The sequence below is a fragment of the Danio aesculapii genome, chromosome 16 (genome assembly GCF_903798145.1).
Source record: "Danio aesculapii chromosome 16, fDanAes4.1, whole genome shotgun sequence".
NCBI classification, from domain to species: domain Eukaryota; kingdom Metazoa; phylum Chordata; class Actinopteri; order Cypriniformes; family Danionidae; genus Danio; species Danio aesculapii.
Genome location: NC_079450.1, coordinates 22,294,523 through 22,315,182, shown reverse-complemented (window position 1 = coordinate 22,315,182; position 20,660 = coordinate 22,294,523). Strand labels below are relative to the sequence as shown.

The 20,660-nt window shown below is 35.7% G+C and overlaps 1 protein-coding gene across 1 annotated transcript; it reads left to right on the top strand.

Moving 5' to 3' along the window:
* Positions 1-680: 680 nt before the first annotated feature.
* oprd1b (opioid receptor, delta 1b) lies at positions 681-14,974 on the top strand. The gene is made up of 3 exons (XM_056476322.1): positions 681-1,079; positions 9,776-10,131; positions 13,354-14,974. Exons 1-3 carry the CDS (start codon positions 838-840, stop codon positions 13,881-13,883), a joined length of 1,128 nt encoding a protein of 375 aa, XP_056332297.1. The 5' UTR covers positions 681-837; the 3' UTR covers positions 13,884-14,974.
* The last annotated feature ends 5,686 nt before the right edge of the window (positions 14,975-20,660 follow it).

Sequence of the window (20,660 nt, the reverse complement as noted above, 5' to 3'; positions counted from 1 at the left end):
TTTAAAACAATTATTCAAAACAGTCGCGGATGAAAACGAAGACCGGGGGGTGGGGGTGGGGGGGCTGATGTGGATATAACTGAGGACGCCTCTATGGACGCGCCGGCCCTGGCTGTGCCCCAGTATGCCTATATTTTGCCCAGTGTGCCCACATACACTCCACTTTGTGTGGACTTGCTATGGGCACAACATTCAAAACTGTATAGAAGGCTAATAAATACAATAGAATAGCATATCTTTAGGAATTAAGATATAATTTGGATGTCGTTAAAATACTGTAGAAATTATCCTAAAGGATTTTTTTTTCATCTATAAAACAATCTAATAAGAAAAATCCTACTGGAATCCTACAGGAATGGTTCCAAAATATGATATAGCCTACATTCTAACTGGAATCCTATAAAGAAATTATAATCCTTAAGGATTTTTGACAAGAAAACCATTTAAGACATGGAAATGGAAAAGTAATGGAAAATATAACAAAAACGCCTTCATTACGGTAAAAAATAAAAACTACTACCGCTGTTTACAGTATGTCGAGAGATTTTTGTGCGCGGATGATGTAATTAGCATGTGTTCCACTAGTCTTTCCATGCAAATGGGATTGCACTTTGAGAGAAAGTGCGAGCGCGTGCACAGCAGCGCGCGCAGTTGGAAGTCGAGTGCGCTCCCGAGGAGAGGAGAGAAGAGCCGCGCAAAGTGACTAGTGGAGTTGATGTCCTTAAAGCTGCTGCTGTTGTTCATGCTCTTATACCTTTCAAATCAAACAAACACTTTCATAATCTTACAGTTTCACTCAATTAGAAGGCGTTCGACATATAGGGGACGACGAGAATAATGGAGCCTCCAACAGTGACTGTCAGCGATTTTTCCGAGCGTGATCCTTTATTTCTGTACAACTCGAGCTTTCTGGAGGAGCCTGCGGGACTTCTGTCCAACTGGAGCGGAGGAAGCAGTGAGCTGAAGGCGGTGAGAGGCAGCAGTGCGGTCGCTATCGCTGTCTCCATCACTGCGCTATACTCAGTGATCTGCGTTGTGGGACTCATTGGAAATGTGCTGGTTATGTACGGAGTGGTCAGGTAAGAGAACCACTTCATTGATTATTAAGATATGTACTTTAAACTTGTTTGGAATAAGGATAATCATTCATTATTTGTTTTGAAACAGCTGGTGAGATATGACCTACTTTGCCCAAACTTATGATTGACATGAAAACTGGTCTGCTGTTTATATATACACATTTCGTTTAAACTTCAGTAATGTAATCTTGTACAGAGATTGCAGTGGTCATCGAGTTTTGATTGTAATCTGATCAAATGGTGGAAGATGAAAGACAGGACTGAGAGAGATTGTGGTGATATTTATCCACGCAAAACTATGCATCTATGAAACAGAAAAGATGCAGAGCCAGTCTAAATTATAGTTTATATCATTTTAGCTCAAGGGCTTGGAGGAACTTAGCATTGTACAATTTAAAGATCAAATGTAAGAGCAAACAGTCAGATTCGATTGTTTATATGCTCCTCAACTGAAAGAAAGATAAGATATAGATAGATAGAAAGACCATTCCCTTTATTTGATTATGACTTCAGCTTCACAAAACCAAAGTACTTATATGTTGTGCAGCAACAAAAAATTACATTTCTTACCATTGATATGGTCATATTTGGAACTATTTTAAAGCAATAGTTCACCCAAAAATGAACCTCGATTACCCTCATTATTTACTAACCCTTCATTTGTTACACAAAATAAAATACCTTGAAGAATGCTGGAACCTGGTAACCACTGACTTTTTTTCCTACTGTGGATGTCAGTAACTGGTTTCCATCATTCTTCAAAATGTTTTCTTTTGTGTTCAGCAGCGAAAAAGGAATTTTATAAATGTTTGGAACCACTTGAGGGTGAGTAATTGGTTAGTACACGGTTTCATTTTCATCACTGTAAAAATGTAAATATAGAGACACAAATTGGAGCTCCTTGGCAAAGTCAGTGTAGAGCCTCTAAATAACCTTTCTAAAAGTTATTGGAGAACTTTCTTCAACAATAGAAACTGTAAGTTTAGAAAATAGGCAAAAACTGAGGCATTTAAACATTTTGTTTTGCATAAATATCAGGGTTTCTGCAAGCAATTTTCAAAATGTTTATAGTATTAATTTATTATATATATTTTTTGGAATATTGTTTATTCAGCTGTACATACACACACACACACACAATTTTTGATGCTTGTTCAAACTACTTATTAAAAATGAGCTGAACCAATACAACTCATGAGTTTTTTGGGGGGATAACTTAATTGTTTCATGTTCAATCCTCTCAAATTTGTAAGAATAATTATGTTAACTTAATCGGTTTGTGTTGGGGCAACATGAAGGAATTGTGTGGAACCCAGCATTTTTACAGTGAAATGTTGTTAAACAATAGTTTTATTCACAGCCTTGTATTTATTCCTGTTCAAATTGTATATAGTGCTACCATCACTAGCCTAACATTATTTTAGGAATTCTTAAGGAATGAAGAAAACCCACATTTTAAACAAACATTGTATAAACATTTTCACATCGCTATTAAGAACCATTTAAGCCATTTTCACATTATAGTCATTCTAAATATGCCTGGGTAAAGGAACATTACACACTTACGATTTTAAAATTACAACAGCTTTTTGCCCGGGGTTATGAAATCCCACTCTACTGTGTGAGTGATGCGGTATTACAATGTTACAGCTAGATGCGTAGCAACCGACAGCCAATCACACATTTCTTGTTCACATGTTTTGGAGGCAATCACAGAAACACCGCCCACTGTACATAAACAGTCATTTGAGGGGAAATTGTCCAAGGCTAATGAAAAATGCGTTGAAAATCGAAGTGAAAATGTTGCCATTTATTTTCGACAATTTCTATTCAGTCAAGTCAAATATCAGTCAGCAATGAGGATATGCAATGTTAGAACCAGTGTTAATTAAATTGCTTATAAAAAATAATTCATATTTATATTTTATAATTCATAATTAATAGTTCTAATTATAATGTATGACAAGTCATTTTAATAATACACTGATTATTGTTATTGTTATAAACTTATTTCTAATAGGTTCTTGAGCATTGTTTCTTCACTTGTAAATGTGAGCTTTCATTTAAAAAATAAAATTATTTAGTAAAACATTCTTTGCTTCTCTGAACGGATTAATTCAGAACTGTTGAATTTATTTACAGCAACTGTAATTAAATGATCTAAAATCAAATGGTAATCCATTACTTTACATTTTTTCAGTGGATAAACAAATTACAGTAACTACTTACTTTGTAACTCATTACACCCAACACTAGTGTGACACTAAAAAATGAAGGATATTAACCCAGGAATTAAATATCAGTCTTAAATATCAGGTTTGTGTGAATTCATTTCTTCTGGACATGTTCCTGGATCAACCTTAAAGATGACAGCAGACAATCCACTAGATCATGTCAATCGCCAGTTAGAAAACTTTACAGTACTTTATAATACTACAATTTTGAATGAAAAACTGTATTATATCTAGCACGTTTTCTGTTGGGTAGCAAGAAAACGTGTCATATTGTACAATATTTCATGCATGCAATGATCACTGGTCTCACTCTCTCTCCCTCCCTCCCTCAGCTTTGTCCTAAAGCCACTACTGAATGCTTAGTGCTTGGCTGGTGGCATGCAGAAATTACACTTCTTACTAAGCATGCTATTTCAGAATATTCAGAGTAGCATGGTAAACATTATAGGGAGCGCGTCACAGGCTGACATTGTTCAAAAATCAAGCAATGTGAATATAAAACCACCTTCAGCTCAGTAAAGTAGTCTAGACAGAATAGCGCGGTTTATTTATGTTTTGTTGTTAAACTAAATAAAAGTCTGCATTATTGATGCTGTAAAAGGTCTCTTATGAAATTGAAAATAGTCACATAATTCTTTAGCTGGAAGATTTCAGTGCCTGAACAACACTGCCGTGCATATAACCCATTCATAATAACAAAATCTACATAAGCTTTGTGTGACTAAAATACTTTTAAAACATAACATTACCTGTCTAAAAGAAATACTTCAGCCATGGTGTCGTCTTTCCTCCAGCGTGCAAAAGTAACTCCAGTATTCATTCATGATTTTAAAAAGTTTTGATTTAGCATCTGTTTTTACCGCTCTCTCTCTCTCTCTCTCTCTCTCTCTCTCTCTCTCTCTCTCTCTCTCTCTCTCATGTGCACATGAACGTGCAGTGCAGGTGCACGCATAAAAGGCAGATCTGTGTGAACAGAGGTGCGCAGTTGTACAAATTTACATTTGTTGGCATTGTTTGGGCTACTTATCAGAATTATGGGAATTGTCAGCCTGATCTCACGAGAAAACGTTTTGACAGTTTAGTGGCTAATTCGTACGAATTCGTACGAGTTCAGTCGTACGAAATGGTACGATTTTAAAAAGGAGGCGTGGCACCTAACCCCACCCCTAAACCCAACCGTCATTGGAGAATGAGCAAATCGTACTAAATTGTACGAATTAGATCGTACGAATTCGTACGAATTAGCCACTAAAAAAAAGTTACGAATTGCCGTGAGATTGTGTTGGAATTGTCGGAATTTGCACTGCAAATATTAATTGGATGAACATTTTTTAGTCTTATGTCCCAGAATATAAAAATACATATAAATACATTTAGATCATTTACCTTATTCATTACTATTGGAATGTGAAGAGACTTTCAACCAGCACAACAATACATGTTTCTGAAGACAAATCACCTACTGCACCTTTAAGTTCAGCCTTGCAGATATTGATTTTGGGATTTATTTACAGGTTTAGGGATTAGGTATGGATAACATTTTCAAACAAAAATGACATTCCATGACATTCAATATAGATGTTAATCCAGGATCGCATCAAACTTGGCAAAACTACACCCACATTGAATTAATCAAATATGAGCTGTGTGAAATTTGAAACTACTGAATTTTGTTTGCATTTTTAAAAACTATTATTTCAAAGAAACTCTTATTTAGGATTCCATATTGAACTTTGCATGAGTTCCGAATATGAAATAAAAATTAGAATGCTTTAAGAATGTTCTAAAATGGAGGAATAACAACTCTAAAAATGAAGATTAATGACAACTCAAAACATGTCAATAGTGAGAATATTGCACATTGCTAAATGTTGTTTATTTGAAGGTTTCATGTTAAAATATGAGTGAACAAATATATATTTTACAAACTTTAGCCTTTTTAGTCAAAAGACACAGGTGGGAAGAAAACCCAAGCAAAGCTTGCGCTGAAATATAGAGTTTTTAGCAGCACGTTCTTTCAGAGTGGCTCAGATCACATCTTTCTCCTCTATTCACAGCACATATCTTCAGGAGCGCAAAGCCATTGCCTAAGAGGAAAAGTCTGAATGAGCTAATCATATTCATGATGTCTGGATTGCCTACCTTTCACAGATGCCTTTTCCCATTTGGAGACAGAAAAAAAATGTAGCAGAAGAAAGCGTATTAAAGCATATCAGCCACTAAAGCCTGGAAGGCACAAGCTGTACAATAGGAAGTCTGATGTGAAAAGAACTCATTAATAATTCTTCCTAAAGTTTCAATTGCAGACAGAAAGCTTGAACTGAATGAGCTTTAGATTGCATCCACATCAAAGATCCACCTCTTATTTTAATTCATTAGTTTTCAAGATTTAAAAAATGGTTTTCTGCGCTCCTGAAACAAAATGCTTATTATATTGTCCGTGCTATCCATCTATCTATCTATCTATCTATCTATCTATCTATCTATCTATCTATCTATCTGTCTATCTGTCTATCTGTCTGTCTGTCTGTCTGTCCATCTTTCTGTCTGTCCATTCATCTCTGGTATTTCATCCATCTTTCCATCCATAATCTTTTGTATACCATCCATCCATAATCTCTTGTATTCCATCCATCCATCCATTCACAATCTCTTGTATTTTATCCATTCATCCATACATAATCTCTTGTATTTCATCCATCCATCCGTCCATTCATCCATACGTAATCTCTTGTATTCCATCCATCCATCCATCCATCATCTCCTGTATTCCATTGATCCATCCATCCATAATCTCTTGTATTTCATCCATCCACCAATCCGAAAATACTTCCTTCCGAATGTTCTTTCTCTCCTTTCTTCCTTACTTTCTTCCGAATATCCCTCCTTCAAAACATCCATTATTCCTTCCGAATGATTGACAGCTTAAAGTGACATTTAAAGGCTTAACTAGGTTAACTAGGCAGGTTAGGGTAATTAGGCAAGTTATTGTGTAATGGTTTGTTCTGTAGACAATAGGGAAAAAAATAACTTAAAGGTGCTAATTTTGTCCCTAAAATGTTTTCAAAAAAAAAAAATTAAAAACTGCTTTTATTCCAGCCGAAATAAAACAAATTTTCCAATTTCTCCAGAAGAGAAAATATTATCAGACATACTGTGAAAATTTCCTTGCTCTATTAAACATCGTTTGGGAAATATAAAAAAATAAATAAATAAAAATAAAAAAAGGGGGGGGGGGGCGGTCTAATAATTCTGACTTTAACTGTATATGTATATATTTATTTAAACTGTTCATTTTCATTTTTAGACAGCACAATACCAACATTAACAACTAATTTCTGACTAACTGTCATTTTCGCTTAAAGAAAATGTTTAAACATGTTTATTTAAAATTTGGAAGAACTGGCATTAGACCTTTTTACCTTATTAATCCAGTAAATCCAAAGAAACTCTCCATAGTTTTCCATATTAAAAATGTTCTAAAGCTGTATATTCTTCTGTGACAGCAAAACAAATTACATACAAAAATGATCCCCACGCACCACTCAGAGTTTGGAAAGAAAAGGAGATCTTATTTTAGCATGACAACCATGATTGATGGCAATTACAGTACAACTGGACTGAACATAGCGAACCAATATTGAAAGATGCAAACATGAGTCACGGATATACAACAAAAACATGTTATGCGCTCACTACAAAAGACTTAATGGAGCTTATAATAATGGATTTATTCATCTCGCCACACGTATAGCCCATGCGCAAAGAGAGGGATAAACTGCAGTGTCACTAATGGATGCACCGTCTTCTCTCTTCAGCTCTGAGACTTCAAATGTCAAGTCCTCAAAAGAGAAGGCGGTGTGTGGGCAACCAGACTAATTCAAGGGAGCATAATCAATGGATTTCAATTTATGCCTTCACCGTGGTCTTTTCTTTAGTAGTGATGGTTGCATCCTATTATAGGACATACCCATCATTCAATTTGAAAATATTGAAAATCTGATTATTGTATGATATCAGAAAGTGGCCTTCATATAATGAGAGCATGCTGTTGCCACTGCTGGGAAAAGTTGTACCTTGTTTATAAACAACGGTGTCAGGACTTTTCATCTTGATGACTCTGACACTTTCATTGACATGAGTACTTGCTTTTGAGGAATGAGCTATCCATTTTGAGCAAGTGACGTGCTTTTTTTTTTAGGTTATCAACTAGCTTTTGTTTGAGAAATGCATTAACTGTTGTGCAAATGTAAATAGTGTTGTGAGAAATGCACCAAAGCTACTGAGAAAAACTAATTTCTGTTTAATGGAGAGAAGATTTTTAACACATTTCTAAACATAATAGTTTTATTAACTCATTTCTAATAACTGATTTATTTTATCTTTGTCATGATGACAGTAAATAATATTTGACTAGATATTTTTCAAGACACTTCTATACAGCTTAAAGTGACATTTAAAGGATTAACTAGATTAATTAGGTTAACTAGGCAGGTTAGGGTAGTTTAACAAGTTATTGTATAACGATAGTTTGTTCTGTAGATAGTTGAAAACAAATAGCTTAAAGGGGCTAATAATTTTGACCTTAAAATGGTTAAAAAAATAAAAACTGCTTTTATTCTAGCCAAAATAAAACAAATAAGACTTTCTCCAGAAGAAAAAATATTATCAGACATACTGTGAAAATTTCCTTGCTCTGTTAAACATCATTTAGGAAATATAAAAAAAAAAGAAAATTTCAAAGGGGGGCTAATAATTCTGACTTCAACTGTATGTATGTATGTATGTATGTATGTATGTATGTGTATGTATGTGTATGTATGTGTATATATATATATATATATATATATATATATATATATATATATATATATATATATATATATATATAGACCACATAAAGTATGGACTATTTCTTTTTTCACATTTTAAAGTATACTCAAAAATCGACTTCTTCACATTCATATGGCTCACTTTATTCAGAACTTCAGGGCAAATGTTTGATTCAAAATTGACAAATATAAAATAAATATTAATAAAATACAAAACACTTTTCAAAAACTAACAATTACAGGTCCGACATAGAATAATCGCTAAAATAAAATACAAAATGTAAACTGTACTTTCAAGATTGCAACTTTGCAATGCAATGTTATGCTCCTATAAAAGTATTACTTTAAATAATGTATTTTGACACAACAACCAGGGGTGGATTTATTGCTTTGGGGGCCTAAGCAATTCCAGCCATGGGGTCCAAAAGTCCTAATATACTCCTTTTGTAATTATTTATTTATTTATTTTGTTTGCTTTGCTGACTTTTTCTTATTTAACTCAATCTTTTCTAAAAAATAAAAAAAATATTAAATAAATTGTTTTATTTTTACACTAAATCTTTATCTGATTTGACTGCAGAACTGCCTGCTCCATTATTGGGGATACACTTTAATTTATTAGACTCGATTTTAATAAATATGAAAGAAAAGATAAATAAAATTGATACTTCTAGGTATTTGTCAGAGGCCCCAATTTTTCTGGGGCCCTTAGTGGCCGCTTGCCTCACTCATTGGTTAAATCCAGCCCTGACCACAACATAACATTGTAAAATATGTTTTTGCTGCCTAAACCTTTCAGTTGAATCAAGTTTCTGTGTGGAGTTTGCATATTCTCCCTGCGTTCGCGTGGGTTTCCTCCAGGTGCTCCGGTTTCCCCCACAGTCCAAAGACATGCGGTACAGGTGAATTGGGAAGGCAAAATTGTCAGTAGTGTATGAGTATGAGTGAGTGTGTCTGGATGTTTCCCAGATAATGGGTTGCGGCTGGAAGGGCATCCGCTGCGTAAAACGTGCTGGATAAGGTGGCGGTTCATTCCGCTGTGGCAACCCCAGATTAATAAAGGGACTTAGCCGAAAAGAAAATGAATGAATCAATGACTTAACGATAACAAGCATAATATGAACCAAATATTTTTTATTTTGTCCATACAATATACAGTTCTCCTCCTGTGATTTACCATTATTATTTTTATTATTATTTTATTTATTTTTTTGCTGTGTCAATTATTTCCCAAGTTAAGAATGATGTTTAGGAATTTTTCTATAATATTTTTTCTTCTGGAGAAAGTCTTTGTTTTATTTCGGCTAGAAAAAAAAATCAGTTTTAAATTTTTAAAACTATTCTAAGGTCTATATTATTAGCCCCCTCAAGAATTTTTTGATTGTCTATAGATTAAAACATCATTAAACAATCATTTTCCTAATTACACTAACTTGCCTAATTATGAAATGTTGAAAAAAAAAGCCTTATTAATTAAACAGAAATTGGGAAAAAAATATAATATAAATATTTTTAAAAAATAGGGAGGCTAATAGTTCAGGAGGGATAATAATTCTGACTTCAATTATAGTCATATTGCCTATATGACTCTCTAGCTCTAACTTTAGTTTTTTTTCCCCCTTATAAACAGGTACACAAAGATGAAAACTGCAACCAACATATACATCTTCAACCTGGCATTAGCCGATGCGTTGGCCACCAGTACATTGCCCTTCCAGAGTGCCAAATACCTCATGGGCACTTGGCCGTTTGGTGAGCTCTTGTGCAAAGTGGTCGTTGCTATTGACTATTACAACATGTTTACCAGTATTTTCACACTGACGATGATGAGTGTGGACCGCTATATTGCCGTGTGTCATCCGGTGAGAGCCCTGGACTTCCGCACACCCGTCAAAGCGAAGATCATCAACATCTGCGTCTGGATTCTGTCCTCCGCTGTCGGCTTTCCCATCATGGTGATGGCTGTTACTAAAGAATTAGACTCAGGTGAGGACAAGAGAAGTGAGCTATTTATTATCATACTACTGCTAGAATCTGATTGGCTAATGGATCAAAAATCAAAACAAAAGGATTGGGATGAGATGTGTAAGACACTACTACACACAGGAGTTGAGGACAAATGTCTTATACTTGATCTGAAAAATGTATTTAGGTGTGGTAAGGGTCCATATAAGCAGGATAATTGACTCTGGGTCATTGTATTATTCATTCATTTTCTTTTCGACTTAGTCCCTTTGTTAATCTGGTGTCAACACAGCGGAATGAACCGCCAACTTATCCAGCATATTTTTTACGCAGCGGATGCCCTTCCATCACTGGGAAACATCCATACACCCATTCTCATACACTACAATTTTAGCATACCCAATTCACCTGTACCGCATGTCTTTGGACTTCTGGGGGAAATCGGAGCACCCGGAGGAAACCCATGCCAACACAGGGAGAACATGCAAACTCCACACAGAAATGCCAACTGACCCAGCCGAGGCTTAAAGCAGCAACCTTCTTGCTGTGAGGCGAACGTGCTACCCACTGCGTCACCGTCATTGTATAGTGTAGCCTTACTTTGCTTTATGTCGTAGTGTGCATTATTTTATAATAGTTTCAGGGGGTATTACTAGTTATCCCGTTACAGGGATCACCAAACTTGTTCCTGGCGTTCTGGTCTCCTGCAGATTTTAGCTCCAATCCTAATCAAACACACCTGAACAAGCTAATCAAGGTCTTACTAGATGTACTTGAAACTCCCAGGCAGGCGTGTTGAGGCAAGTTGGAGCTAAACCCTGGAGGGCACCGGACCTACATGAACGAGATTGGTGACCACTGCCCTGTTATTACGTGGTTGTTTGGAATACTTGATTCTGATTGGTCAGTTGCAACATTCCAATGAATGTTATTCTCAGATAAAATCCAGTGAAAGTAACTGATTGTCAATGAATATGTTCACATCTATATTTATATGCTTGTCTGTCTCTATGGCTGTTTTTGACTGTTTGGCACCATCTTGTGACTGAATAATACATAGGTTAGTGTATGCTCCATTCGGCCGTTTTTATGTCTGTCAGAATTGCAGTTAACTAAAGAACTAAATAATTGTTATTAAGGCTCAGAACAATATTTTGCCTACATTTTACACTTTGTGGCAAGTAGCCGTGTAATAAGCAGGATAAAGTACATCCAGGCGGATGTTTTCTCAGAATAAAGCCCTTCTGCTTGCATCGGGCTGCTGATAAGCCTCTTGCGTTTTATTCTGTGATAACAACCACTTAGTGTCTTCACAGAAAATTACCAGTTAACTGATCAACATGTAAAGGTAAAAGCTAAAAACAAAGTGTATAAAAAAAGTTGAGCATCTGCAACTTAATTTGTTTTAATAAGCAGTGCAATTATTTTTAATGTTTTAATCAACTTAACTATTTTAGCACAGGGTTGCAACTCTCAGATCAGAAGCTTTCATGTTCAAGCATAGGCAAAATAATCTGTGAATTCATAAATACTGGCTTTTAAAATACAAAAACAAAAACAGTGCAATCCTAATAAAATTTCTTTTTTGTATTTTGTGACTAAAAATGCAAATTTAAATTGGCACTTTTCTAAATTGTACAACTATATATTTACATAACATATACAGTATGTGGGCGTTTTATTGCAATATATTTGTGGCAGCATTAGGGCTGGGCAATTAATTGAAAAGTAAATCGAAATAAACTTTCAGAACCTATAATCGATCAAATTTTTCCAGGTTGATTTTTTCAATTATTTTCTCTACCGCGTGTGGAGTCACATGACCCTGCTCTGTTCAGGCTGATGAAAGCTGCGGTCACACTGGGCTTTTCCTCCCATAGACTCCCATTCATACGCACGCAAATGCGTCAGACCGGAAACGCAAGGTCATGCGTCAAGTTTCACATGTTGCTGCGGTGCAGAGTTCAAGCTTGGTGAACTCTGACCTGCGAAATCACATCACTTGACGGCGTGAGACCAATCAAGAATCAAAACAGAACCTCTCTGGACAGAAATTTAAAACATGGAGCAATCGCTGGCTTTATTAATGTCTAATCATCTTGTTTAATCCCGCCCCTTTTCACAGCACCGTACGACAATTTCGCACACACAAAGCTCAGTGTGACCGCAGCTTTATACTTCTGCGTCGAACACATGGAAATGGTCTGGCGCACCCTTCACAAGCTTGCATACTGCGCCAGAGATGCTTTAAGATTGCATATTATCCATTACAATAAAATGATTATTTACATTAAAATATTTGTTTACAGAAGACCCAAGAAATGCACTGTTTAAAATAGTACAGGATATACAACAGTTATTTTACTTAGAAGATATACTGCTTATTTTCTACTTTTAATATGAAAAACTTTGAAAAGAATATTGTTTACAAAAGTGCACGTTATTGGTTTTCCCTTTTTAATAAGAAAAAAAAGAGGCTGTTGGTTTTAGGCAATGTGTTTTGCTTTCAGTTGTTCACTGTTGATGTTCAATAAATAATCATAGAGCGTAGATAGTATGTGTTTCCTAATGCACCCTTCATTCAAAAATCTCTCACTTGTAATATGTGAGCATATTTACTTTACAAAACTTATAAGTGAACTATGAGGACAATAAAATAAAATAAATCAATTAAATAATCGTCATTAATCGTAATCGAGTTGAAATGTTCAATTAATCCAGATTTTGATTTTAGGCCAAATCACCCAGCCCTAGGTATCATTGTAGGTATCAAATTTCGGAAAATATTTTGTAAATTCACTTTTTTTTTGTAATATAAATTCTTATTAGTTATATGCATTGCCAAGAACCTGATTTGGAAAACTTTAAAGTTGATATTCACAATATTTTTTCCACCTTCAGAATCCAGATTTTGAAATAGTCGTATCTCACCTCAATTGTCCAATCCTGACAAATCATATAGCAATGGAAAGTTCATTTATTCTGCTTTCAGATGATGTATAAATCTCAATTTCCAAAAACAATTATGACTGGTTTTGTGGCCCAGGGTCACATATTATTTGTACAGAGACTAATATATTTCACTAATCTTTGGATGAGATTTCTCAGTGTTCTTGGAATTAGAATCAAGGTCTGGAAGAAATATATGAGGCATTTAAGACATGTCACTAAAATGCCTAATAACTTTATTAATAATTAACATCAATAACTGGATCAATATGTTCTTTATGATGTTCTCCTCAGGCAAAACAATCTGCATGCTGAAATTCCCAGAGCCAGAATGGTACTGGGACACCGTGACCAAGATCTGCGTTTTTATTTTTGCCTTCGTGTTTCCCGTCCTGGTGATCACCGTCTGCTATGGCCTGATGATCCTGCGGCTGAAGAGCGTGCGCTTGCTCTCCGGCTCCAAAGAGAAGGACAGGAACCTCCGGCGCATCACCCGCATGGTTTTAGTGGTGGTGGCGGCCTTCATCATCTGCTGGACCCCAATCCACATCTTCATCATCATCAAGACTGTGGTGGAGATCGACCAGAAGAACCTGCTGGTGGTGGCCTGCTGGCATCTGTGCATCGCTCTGGGCTACATGAACAGCAGCCTCAACCCGGTCCTCTACGCCTTCCTGGATGAGAACTTCAAGAGGTGCTTCAGAGATTTCTGCTTGCCTTTTCGCACTCGCATGGAGCAGAGCAGCTTTTCCAGAGCCCGCAGCGTCATCAGAGAGCCCATCTCAGTCTGCGCCAAATCGGAATCAATCAAGCAGCCCACATGACTAGACCTGGACCGGATGACTCCTAGTACACCGAAAGACCCGCAGTCCGAGGTAACCCAGATCTCCACAACTGAGTTTTAAGCTTATCAGGCCCATAAACCGCTGGCAGAATATTATGTTGGGCTATTATTAATATTTTATCCATATTGTTTTTGACTGAAAACTAATGCATGGCCCTGAAATGATCTGCGAGATATTTTCCTAAGTGAGGAAATGAGATGATCTGGACCATCAAGATGGTAATCATGCATGGGAAAAGACATCAAAGACCTGGCCAACAGGAAATTTACATTCATTAGTGGTATATGAGCCAATACAGCAGATTCTCCTAATGAGATTTTTTTTAATGCAAGTTAATGCATTTCCTTGGGAATTGTGGGATTTTATGATACATTGAATAATCAGATTCTGCTTTTGAGGCAACAAAATAAGCTGTAAGACTTTTCTTACAAGAGCTTGTTACACAGAACAATGAAAATGTACAGTTTTTTTAAATTCTTGTTGTGGACAATAAAAGGTTTTCGCTAAAACTTGAGGATCAAGACGTATGGAGAAAGATTGGACTTTAGAATGGACTTTCCCTTTGATTTCCATGGATGTCAGCGGATGTTCTTCCTTTTGAAAACATAAACTCTGAGCATTATCTGAGCATGGTGCTTTATGAGGAGTCATTTTGTAAATGTGTGCTACTAGTGAAGGTGTTTTAAAACCTTTAACTATGAAGTATAGACGTGCTGAGTCTTTTTAAAAAAGTTTAGCTCTTTTTAGTATTTAGTAGATGGAAATCTTGCATTGCTTTGCCATTGGTGCAGAATGGCTGTTTTTATGACCTTCAAATTCCAAAGTTGAAGTGACATTTAACGAATCGTCTCGTGATGTTTTTGTTGGATTTGAAATGTCAGCTTTGCTGTAAAAGGAGATGGTTTAGTTTCTTGAACTGTAATATGTAAACTTTTTTTCCAGCCAAGAATGTGTTTATGTATTAGCGGTCAGTTTTGCTTTGCTGTATTCTGCTTTTGTGATCTGTATCTGTTCTCATGAATCTATTTTTATGGATGCGTGGAAATTAGACATCACAAACTATCTGATCTCTCAGTATTTGTTGTGAAAGTTCAGATAAAATATTAAAATCATTATGTCGATTCACTTTTATCTCAGCAAATTTCACTCTTCATGAGACTCTTCAATAATGTCGTACACTGAATGATGATGACTGTCACCACTTACAATTTTAAATAGTTAGTTTGCATGGTAAAAAATATAACATTCATTCATTTTCTCTCGGCTTAATCCCTTATTTATCAGGGGTTGCCACACGGAATGAATCACCAACTATTCCAGCATATGTTTTATGCAGCGGATGTTCTTCCAGCCGCAACCCAGTACTGAGAAACACCCATACACTCTTACATTCACACACATACACTATAGCCAATTTATTTAATCCATTTCACCTGTACCGCATGTAATTGAACTGTGGGGAAACCCACATGAACACTGGGAGAACATGCAAACTCCATACAGAAATGCCAACTGACCCAGCCGGGACTCGAACCAGCAACCTTCTTGCTGTGAGGCGGCAGTGCTAACCACTGAGCCACCATGCCGCCCAAAGTTCTAACCAAAATTATGCCTTAAAAAATGTTTGAAATGGAAAACTGCTATGCTAATTTTCTGCAGGTACTTGTAAAGGTTGGAGACTCGAGCACTTTTACATAATCTCTTCAGCAGACAACCTATAGACCCCATTATGAAATATATTGGATAAGTGCTTTTTACTAAAGCACCTGGGCTATGCACATATCAGTCAGGATAATAATAAAAAGAGGCTGTTGTATAATGACTTGTAGAAAGACAAAAGCTTATTGTAATGCACTTTCACTAAATTTGTGTAGTCATTTCCGTCATATGAAACTAAGTGCAATTTCAATGATTAACATTTTGTAGATCAAATGCTTTTAAGTATCAGTCCTGCACCTTAAAATTAGATAGCCGAAGTCAGATAAAATCATTGTCATTTTATAATATTGACAAATCACCATCCTCTTCCACTGCATCGCAAAAAGAATAATCTCATTTCCCATGCAGACTCTTTTATCAAACATAAACGGATCAGTTAGGTCAAACCTTTAAGGACTTTATTTTTAATTTAGTTGTTTTATAGAAGGAAAGAAGACTTAATATTTGAAACTTAAGGAAATTTAATGTTAAATCTGCCCATTTCAGACAACCACTAGTCAAAGATGCTAAACTTAAATAGGAAAATGCTGTTTGTCACAAACTAGTTTTTATGGTATTGTATTCATTTCTATAGAATCAATATCTATAGAATCTTGTATTAAAACATGTACCATACTAAATTATGCTCAAAATGTGTTAAATTATGTTAGGGATATGTTCAACGTGTATGTAGTGAGTCATGCTAGAAACATGCTAGCAATGTGCTAAAACATGCAAGTAGTGTGTTAAATCAAGATACCAAAGTGGCAAAATGTGTTAAATTATGTTAACATGCTAGCAATATGTAAAACGTATAGGGTGTTAAACAATTTTAGCAACATGCTAAACATGTTAGCAGTGAGTAGATACTTGCTTGCAATGTGCTAAAACATGTTAGTAGTGTGTTAAATCAGGATACCAAAGTGGTGAAAATGTGTAGCAGTGAGTAGATGCTTGCAATGTGCTAAAACATGTTAGTAGTGTGTTAAATCATGCTACCAAAGTGGCGGACGTGTAAATCCTGTTAACATGCTAGCAATATGCAAAACATATAGGATGTTAAATAATGTTAGCAATATATTAAACATCAGCAGTGTGTAGAAACATGCTAGCAATGTGCTAAAACATGTTTGTACTGTGTTAAATCGTGCTACAGTCAACAGTGAGTAGAAACATGCTAGAAACTTGCTACCGATGTGTTAAAATGTTATAAAGTGTTATAAATTATGCTAACAAAAAAGGCAAAATGTTAACATGCTAACGATATGCAAATCTTATAGGGTGTTAAATAATATTAGCAACATATTAAACAGGAGTAGAAACATGCTAGCAATGTGCTAAAACATGTTTGTACTGTGTTAAATCAAGCGATAGTCAACAGTGAGTAGAAACATGCTAGAAACTTGCTACCGATGTGCTAAAATGTTATAAAATGTTATAAATTATGCTAACAAAAAAGGCAAAATGTGTTAACATGCTAACGATATGCAAATCTTATAGGGTGTTAAATAATATTAGCAATATATTAAACATGAGTAGAAACATGCTAGCAATGTGCTAAAACATGTTAAATCAGGATACCAAAGTGGTGAAAATGTGTAGCAGGGAGTAGATGCTTGCAATGTGCTAAAACATGTTAGTAGTGTGTTAAATCATGCTACCAAAGTGGCGGACGTGTAAATCATGTTAACATGCTAGCAATATGTAAAACAAAAAGGGTTTTAAATAATGTTTGCAACATGCTAAACATGTCTATAGCGAGTAGAAACTTGCTGGCAATGTGCTAAAACATGTTTGTTCTGTTAAATCATGCTACCAAAGTGTTGCAAATGTGTTCAGTTGTTAATATGCTAACAATATGCAAAACTTATAGTGTGTTAAATAATGTTAGTATACTAAACATGTCAGTAGTAAGTAGAAACATGCTAGAAACTTGGTAGTTAAATGTGTTAAACCGGGTTAAAATGATAACAATATGCAAAACTTATAGGATGTTAAACAATGTTAGCAACATGCTAAACATGTCAGCAGTGAATATAAACATGCTAAAAATTTGCTGGCATTGTGGTAAAACTTTATAAATCATGCTAACAAAGTGGCAAAATGTGTCAAATCATGTCAACATGCAAAGCGTAGGGTGTTAAAATGTGTTAGCAACATGCTAAACATGTCAGCAGAGAGTAGAAACATGCTAGAAACTTGCTAAAACTTGTCAGCAGTGTGGTAAATCATGCTACCAAAGTAAAAAAAAATGTTAAAATGCTAAAAATGTTTGAAACTTGTTAAATAATGTTAGATGTTAGATCAATCTGTCTGTCTGTCTATACGCTCTTTAAAATGCTTACTTTAATATGGCTTTCTCCACCTAACATCAAAGTGTGTCCTAAAATGTATCTTACAATTTGGACATCGTTTACTGAAGCTTTCAACATATAGGAGCAGAATCCCTCCATCGGTTATTCTGGAAAAATAGCACCTTCACATTTAAAGCAAAATACAGATTACACCTTTTGCCATAGTAGTAGATAATAGCCTCCAGAAATGGCTATGAAGCATCACAGAGTCTCAGGTGGCCAGTAGACACACAGAGTATAGAATCTAAACAACATCATTATGGTGAGCAAAATGTCACTGATGTGCTTCTCCGGTTCCTCATGATTGCGGTCCAGAGTATTTGTTACATAATGGCATAAACAGTGGATCAGAGAGCAATGCTGTTTACACTAGTGGGTGGAGAGAAACATCACGAGGCGCATGTCAGCTAGATTGATCGGGAGGATCACTTGCTACACGATCTTGCAAGCCTCAATTCCTTCCGAGTCCTTGTGAGGCGCATTATCGATAAGCTGTGGGATAAACCAAGGATTTATTGTGGATATTTGCATTCATTCTTGGATATTATCAGTGAGTGATGTCCTCAAATGGACCTCATTTTTATTTGACTGTCAGCTTTCATAGATATGAAACAGCATTTATGCATAAATGTTAAATATTTATATAGGCTACACGGTCGACATTGCTCTAATCTTGGCAATTCCTTATCACTTTTGTTTGGACAACGTATCCAGGAAAACCAGATTTCCATTAAGGGTTACTCTGTACAGTTTCCATGGTGACACATGGATGTTTACCCATTAAGATGAGATGCTATACAATAAGGATTGGCCTAATGGTTTATGTTGCTGATATTATAAAAATATGATGCACATTTCATGCCTCAAAGAACCAACATCTTTAACCGGAACAATTACAGAAGCATCAGTTTTCAGTAAGGACATCAGAAGTGCTTTTGACTTCACTAGTCAACACTATTGTTTTTTTCAGTATTATTGACTGATTTTTTTTTACAGACAGATTAAGTGCATGCAAAAGAAAATGAAAGACCTTAAAGGGCACCTATGATGAAAATTATCTTTTGTAATCTGTTTGGAAAGAACTGTGTGTAGGTACAGTCTAGTGTGTTCATAGTCATAGTGGAGTTATAGAAAGACAAGAAGTCTTTTTTATTTTTTTATTTCCTAACATTAAAATAGGATCCAAATCCCTCCTATTTTGAGGCCCACCGCAACATGTAGGAGTGCGGTTTCCCCACCCACTGTATTGATTGACAGCCGCGTATTAACATGTCTCCATAGTAACACATATAATCAACAAGACAGAACGTGCGCAAAGCAACTGGGATTAAAAGATCTGTTCAGCTCTCTGTGATCAACCATCTTCAGATGTGATCAAGAATGACTTTTACAAGTTTAACACGTTTTTAAAACAGTGCATGTTTGTAATTAATTTAGCGAAAGGCTTGAATTAACTCCACACCAAATACAGCAAATAATCATTGAAAAAGTTCTTACTGTAGTATTTCTCACAAACTTTACGTGAGATCTGCTTCCTTTATGTCTGTCACTGTGCTGTTTATCTGATGCAGCCGAGGTGGAGACTCACTATGACAGGCACGTGGGAACGGTGGGCGAGGAGAACTAGCATTAAAGGCGCAGGCAACAAAAAATAGCTACATAGTGTTCAGAGCAGAAAATTCCAATGTTCTGAAAGGTATAATAAATAATCTGATAGGGGTTTTGAGCTGAAACGACACACCCTGAAGACACAAAAGACTTATCTTAAATCTTGAAAGATAGGTAAAATATGTGCCCTTTAACTAATCTCTGCTTGTCTGTCAACATCAATAACAATCAAAATATAGCTCTAAAAACTACTCAAATAAGTCTACAACATAATGGTATAGAGAAACAACATCACTGGAATTACACATTCAGAATTTTTTTCCCAGCTGATGAATAATAAAAACCATTAGATTTTTATACTTGGGTCATTGTAAACGGAATCCCAGCTTGTTATTTTTATTTTGACATGCTTATAATTTACCTAAACTATTAACATTAACTGATATTTCCCACTATACATTTCTAAATCCTACTAAATATCAAGATTGGGATCATGCACTGGAAAAGACATGGAAAACCCTGGCCTTCATTGGTCAACAGGAAATTTACATTCATTCGTAGTATGGTGGCCGAGAGAGCTTAACCAGAAAATAGAGAAAACATCCGTTTGACAGAACATGTGCTGCAAATTCTCACAACGCTTACGCATTTTTTAAAAATGCGCTGCATTTCCTCACAATGAAAACAAATTAATAAAATGTGCTGTATTTTCTCACAACGCAAGCAAATTCTGAAAATTTCCTGCAATTTCTCACACTTTCAAATGGCACAAAACACAGCAGAAATGTTTCAAGGGGACCCTAAAACATGACAGACCCAGCTATTTAGGCTAATAAAACACCAAGACAACAGAAACAGGATGTTACAATAAACAAAAAAAAAACAAAAAAAAAACTCACCTTTAAAAGATCACCTCCAACTTCACCGTGTAATAGTCGGAGAACATTTTCTTAGTTTGCCGGTGTCTGTCATGTTTTATGGCTGGTTTACTCTTCTGTGACGAGTGACCGGCGTGACCCACGGTGCTAGCCTACAATATTCACAAGGTCGCATAGCTGTGACTGACGCACACCTCTCAAAAAATGTAACTACAAGT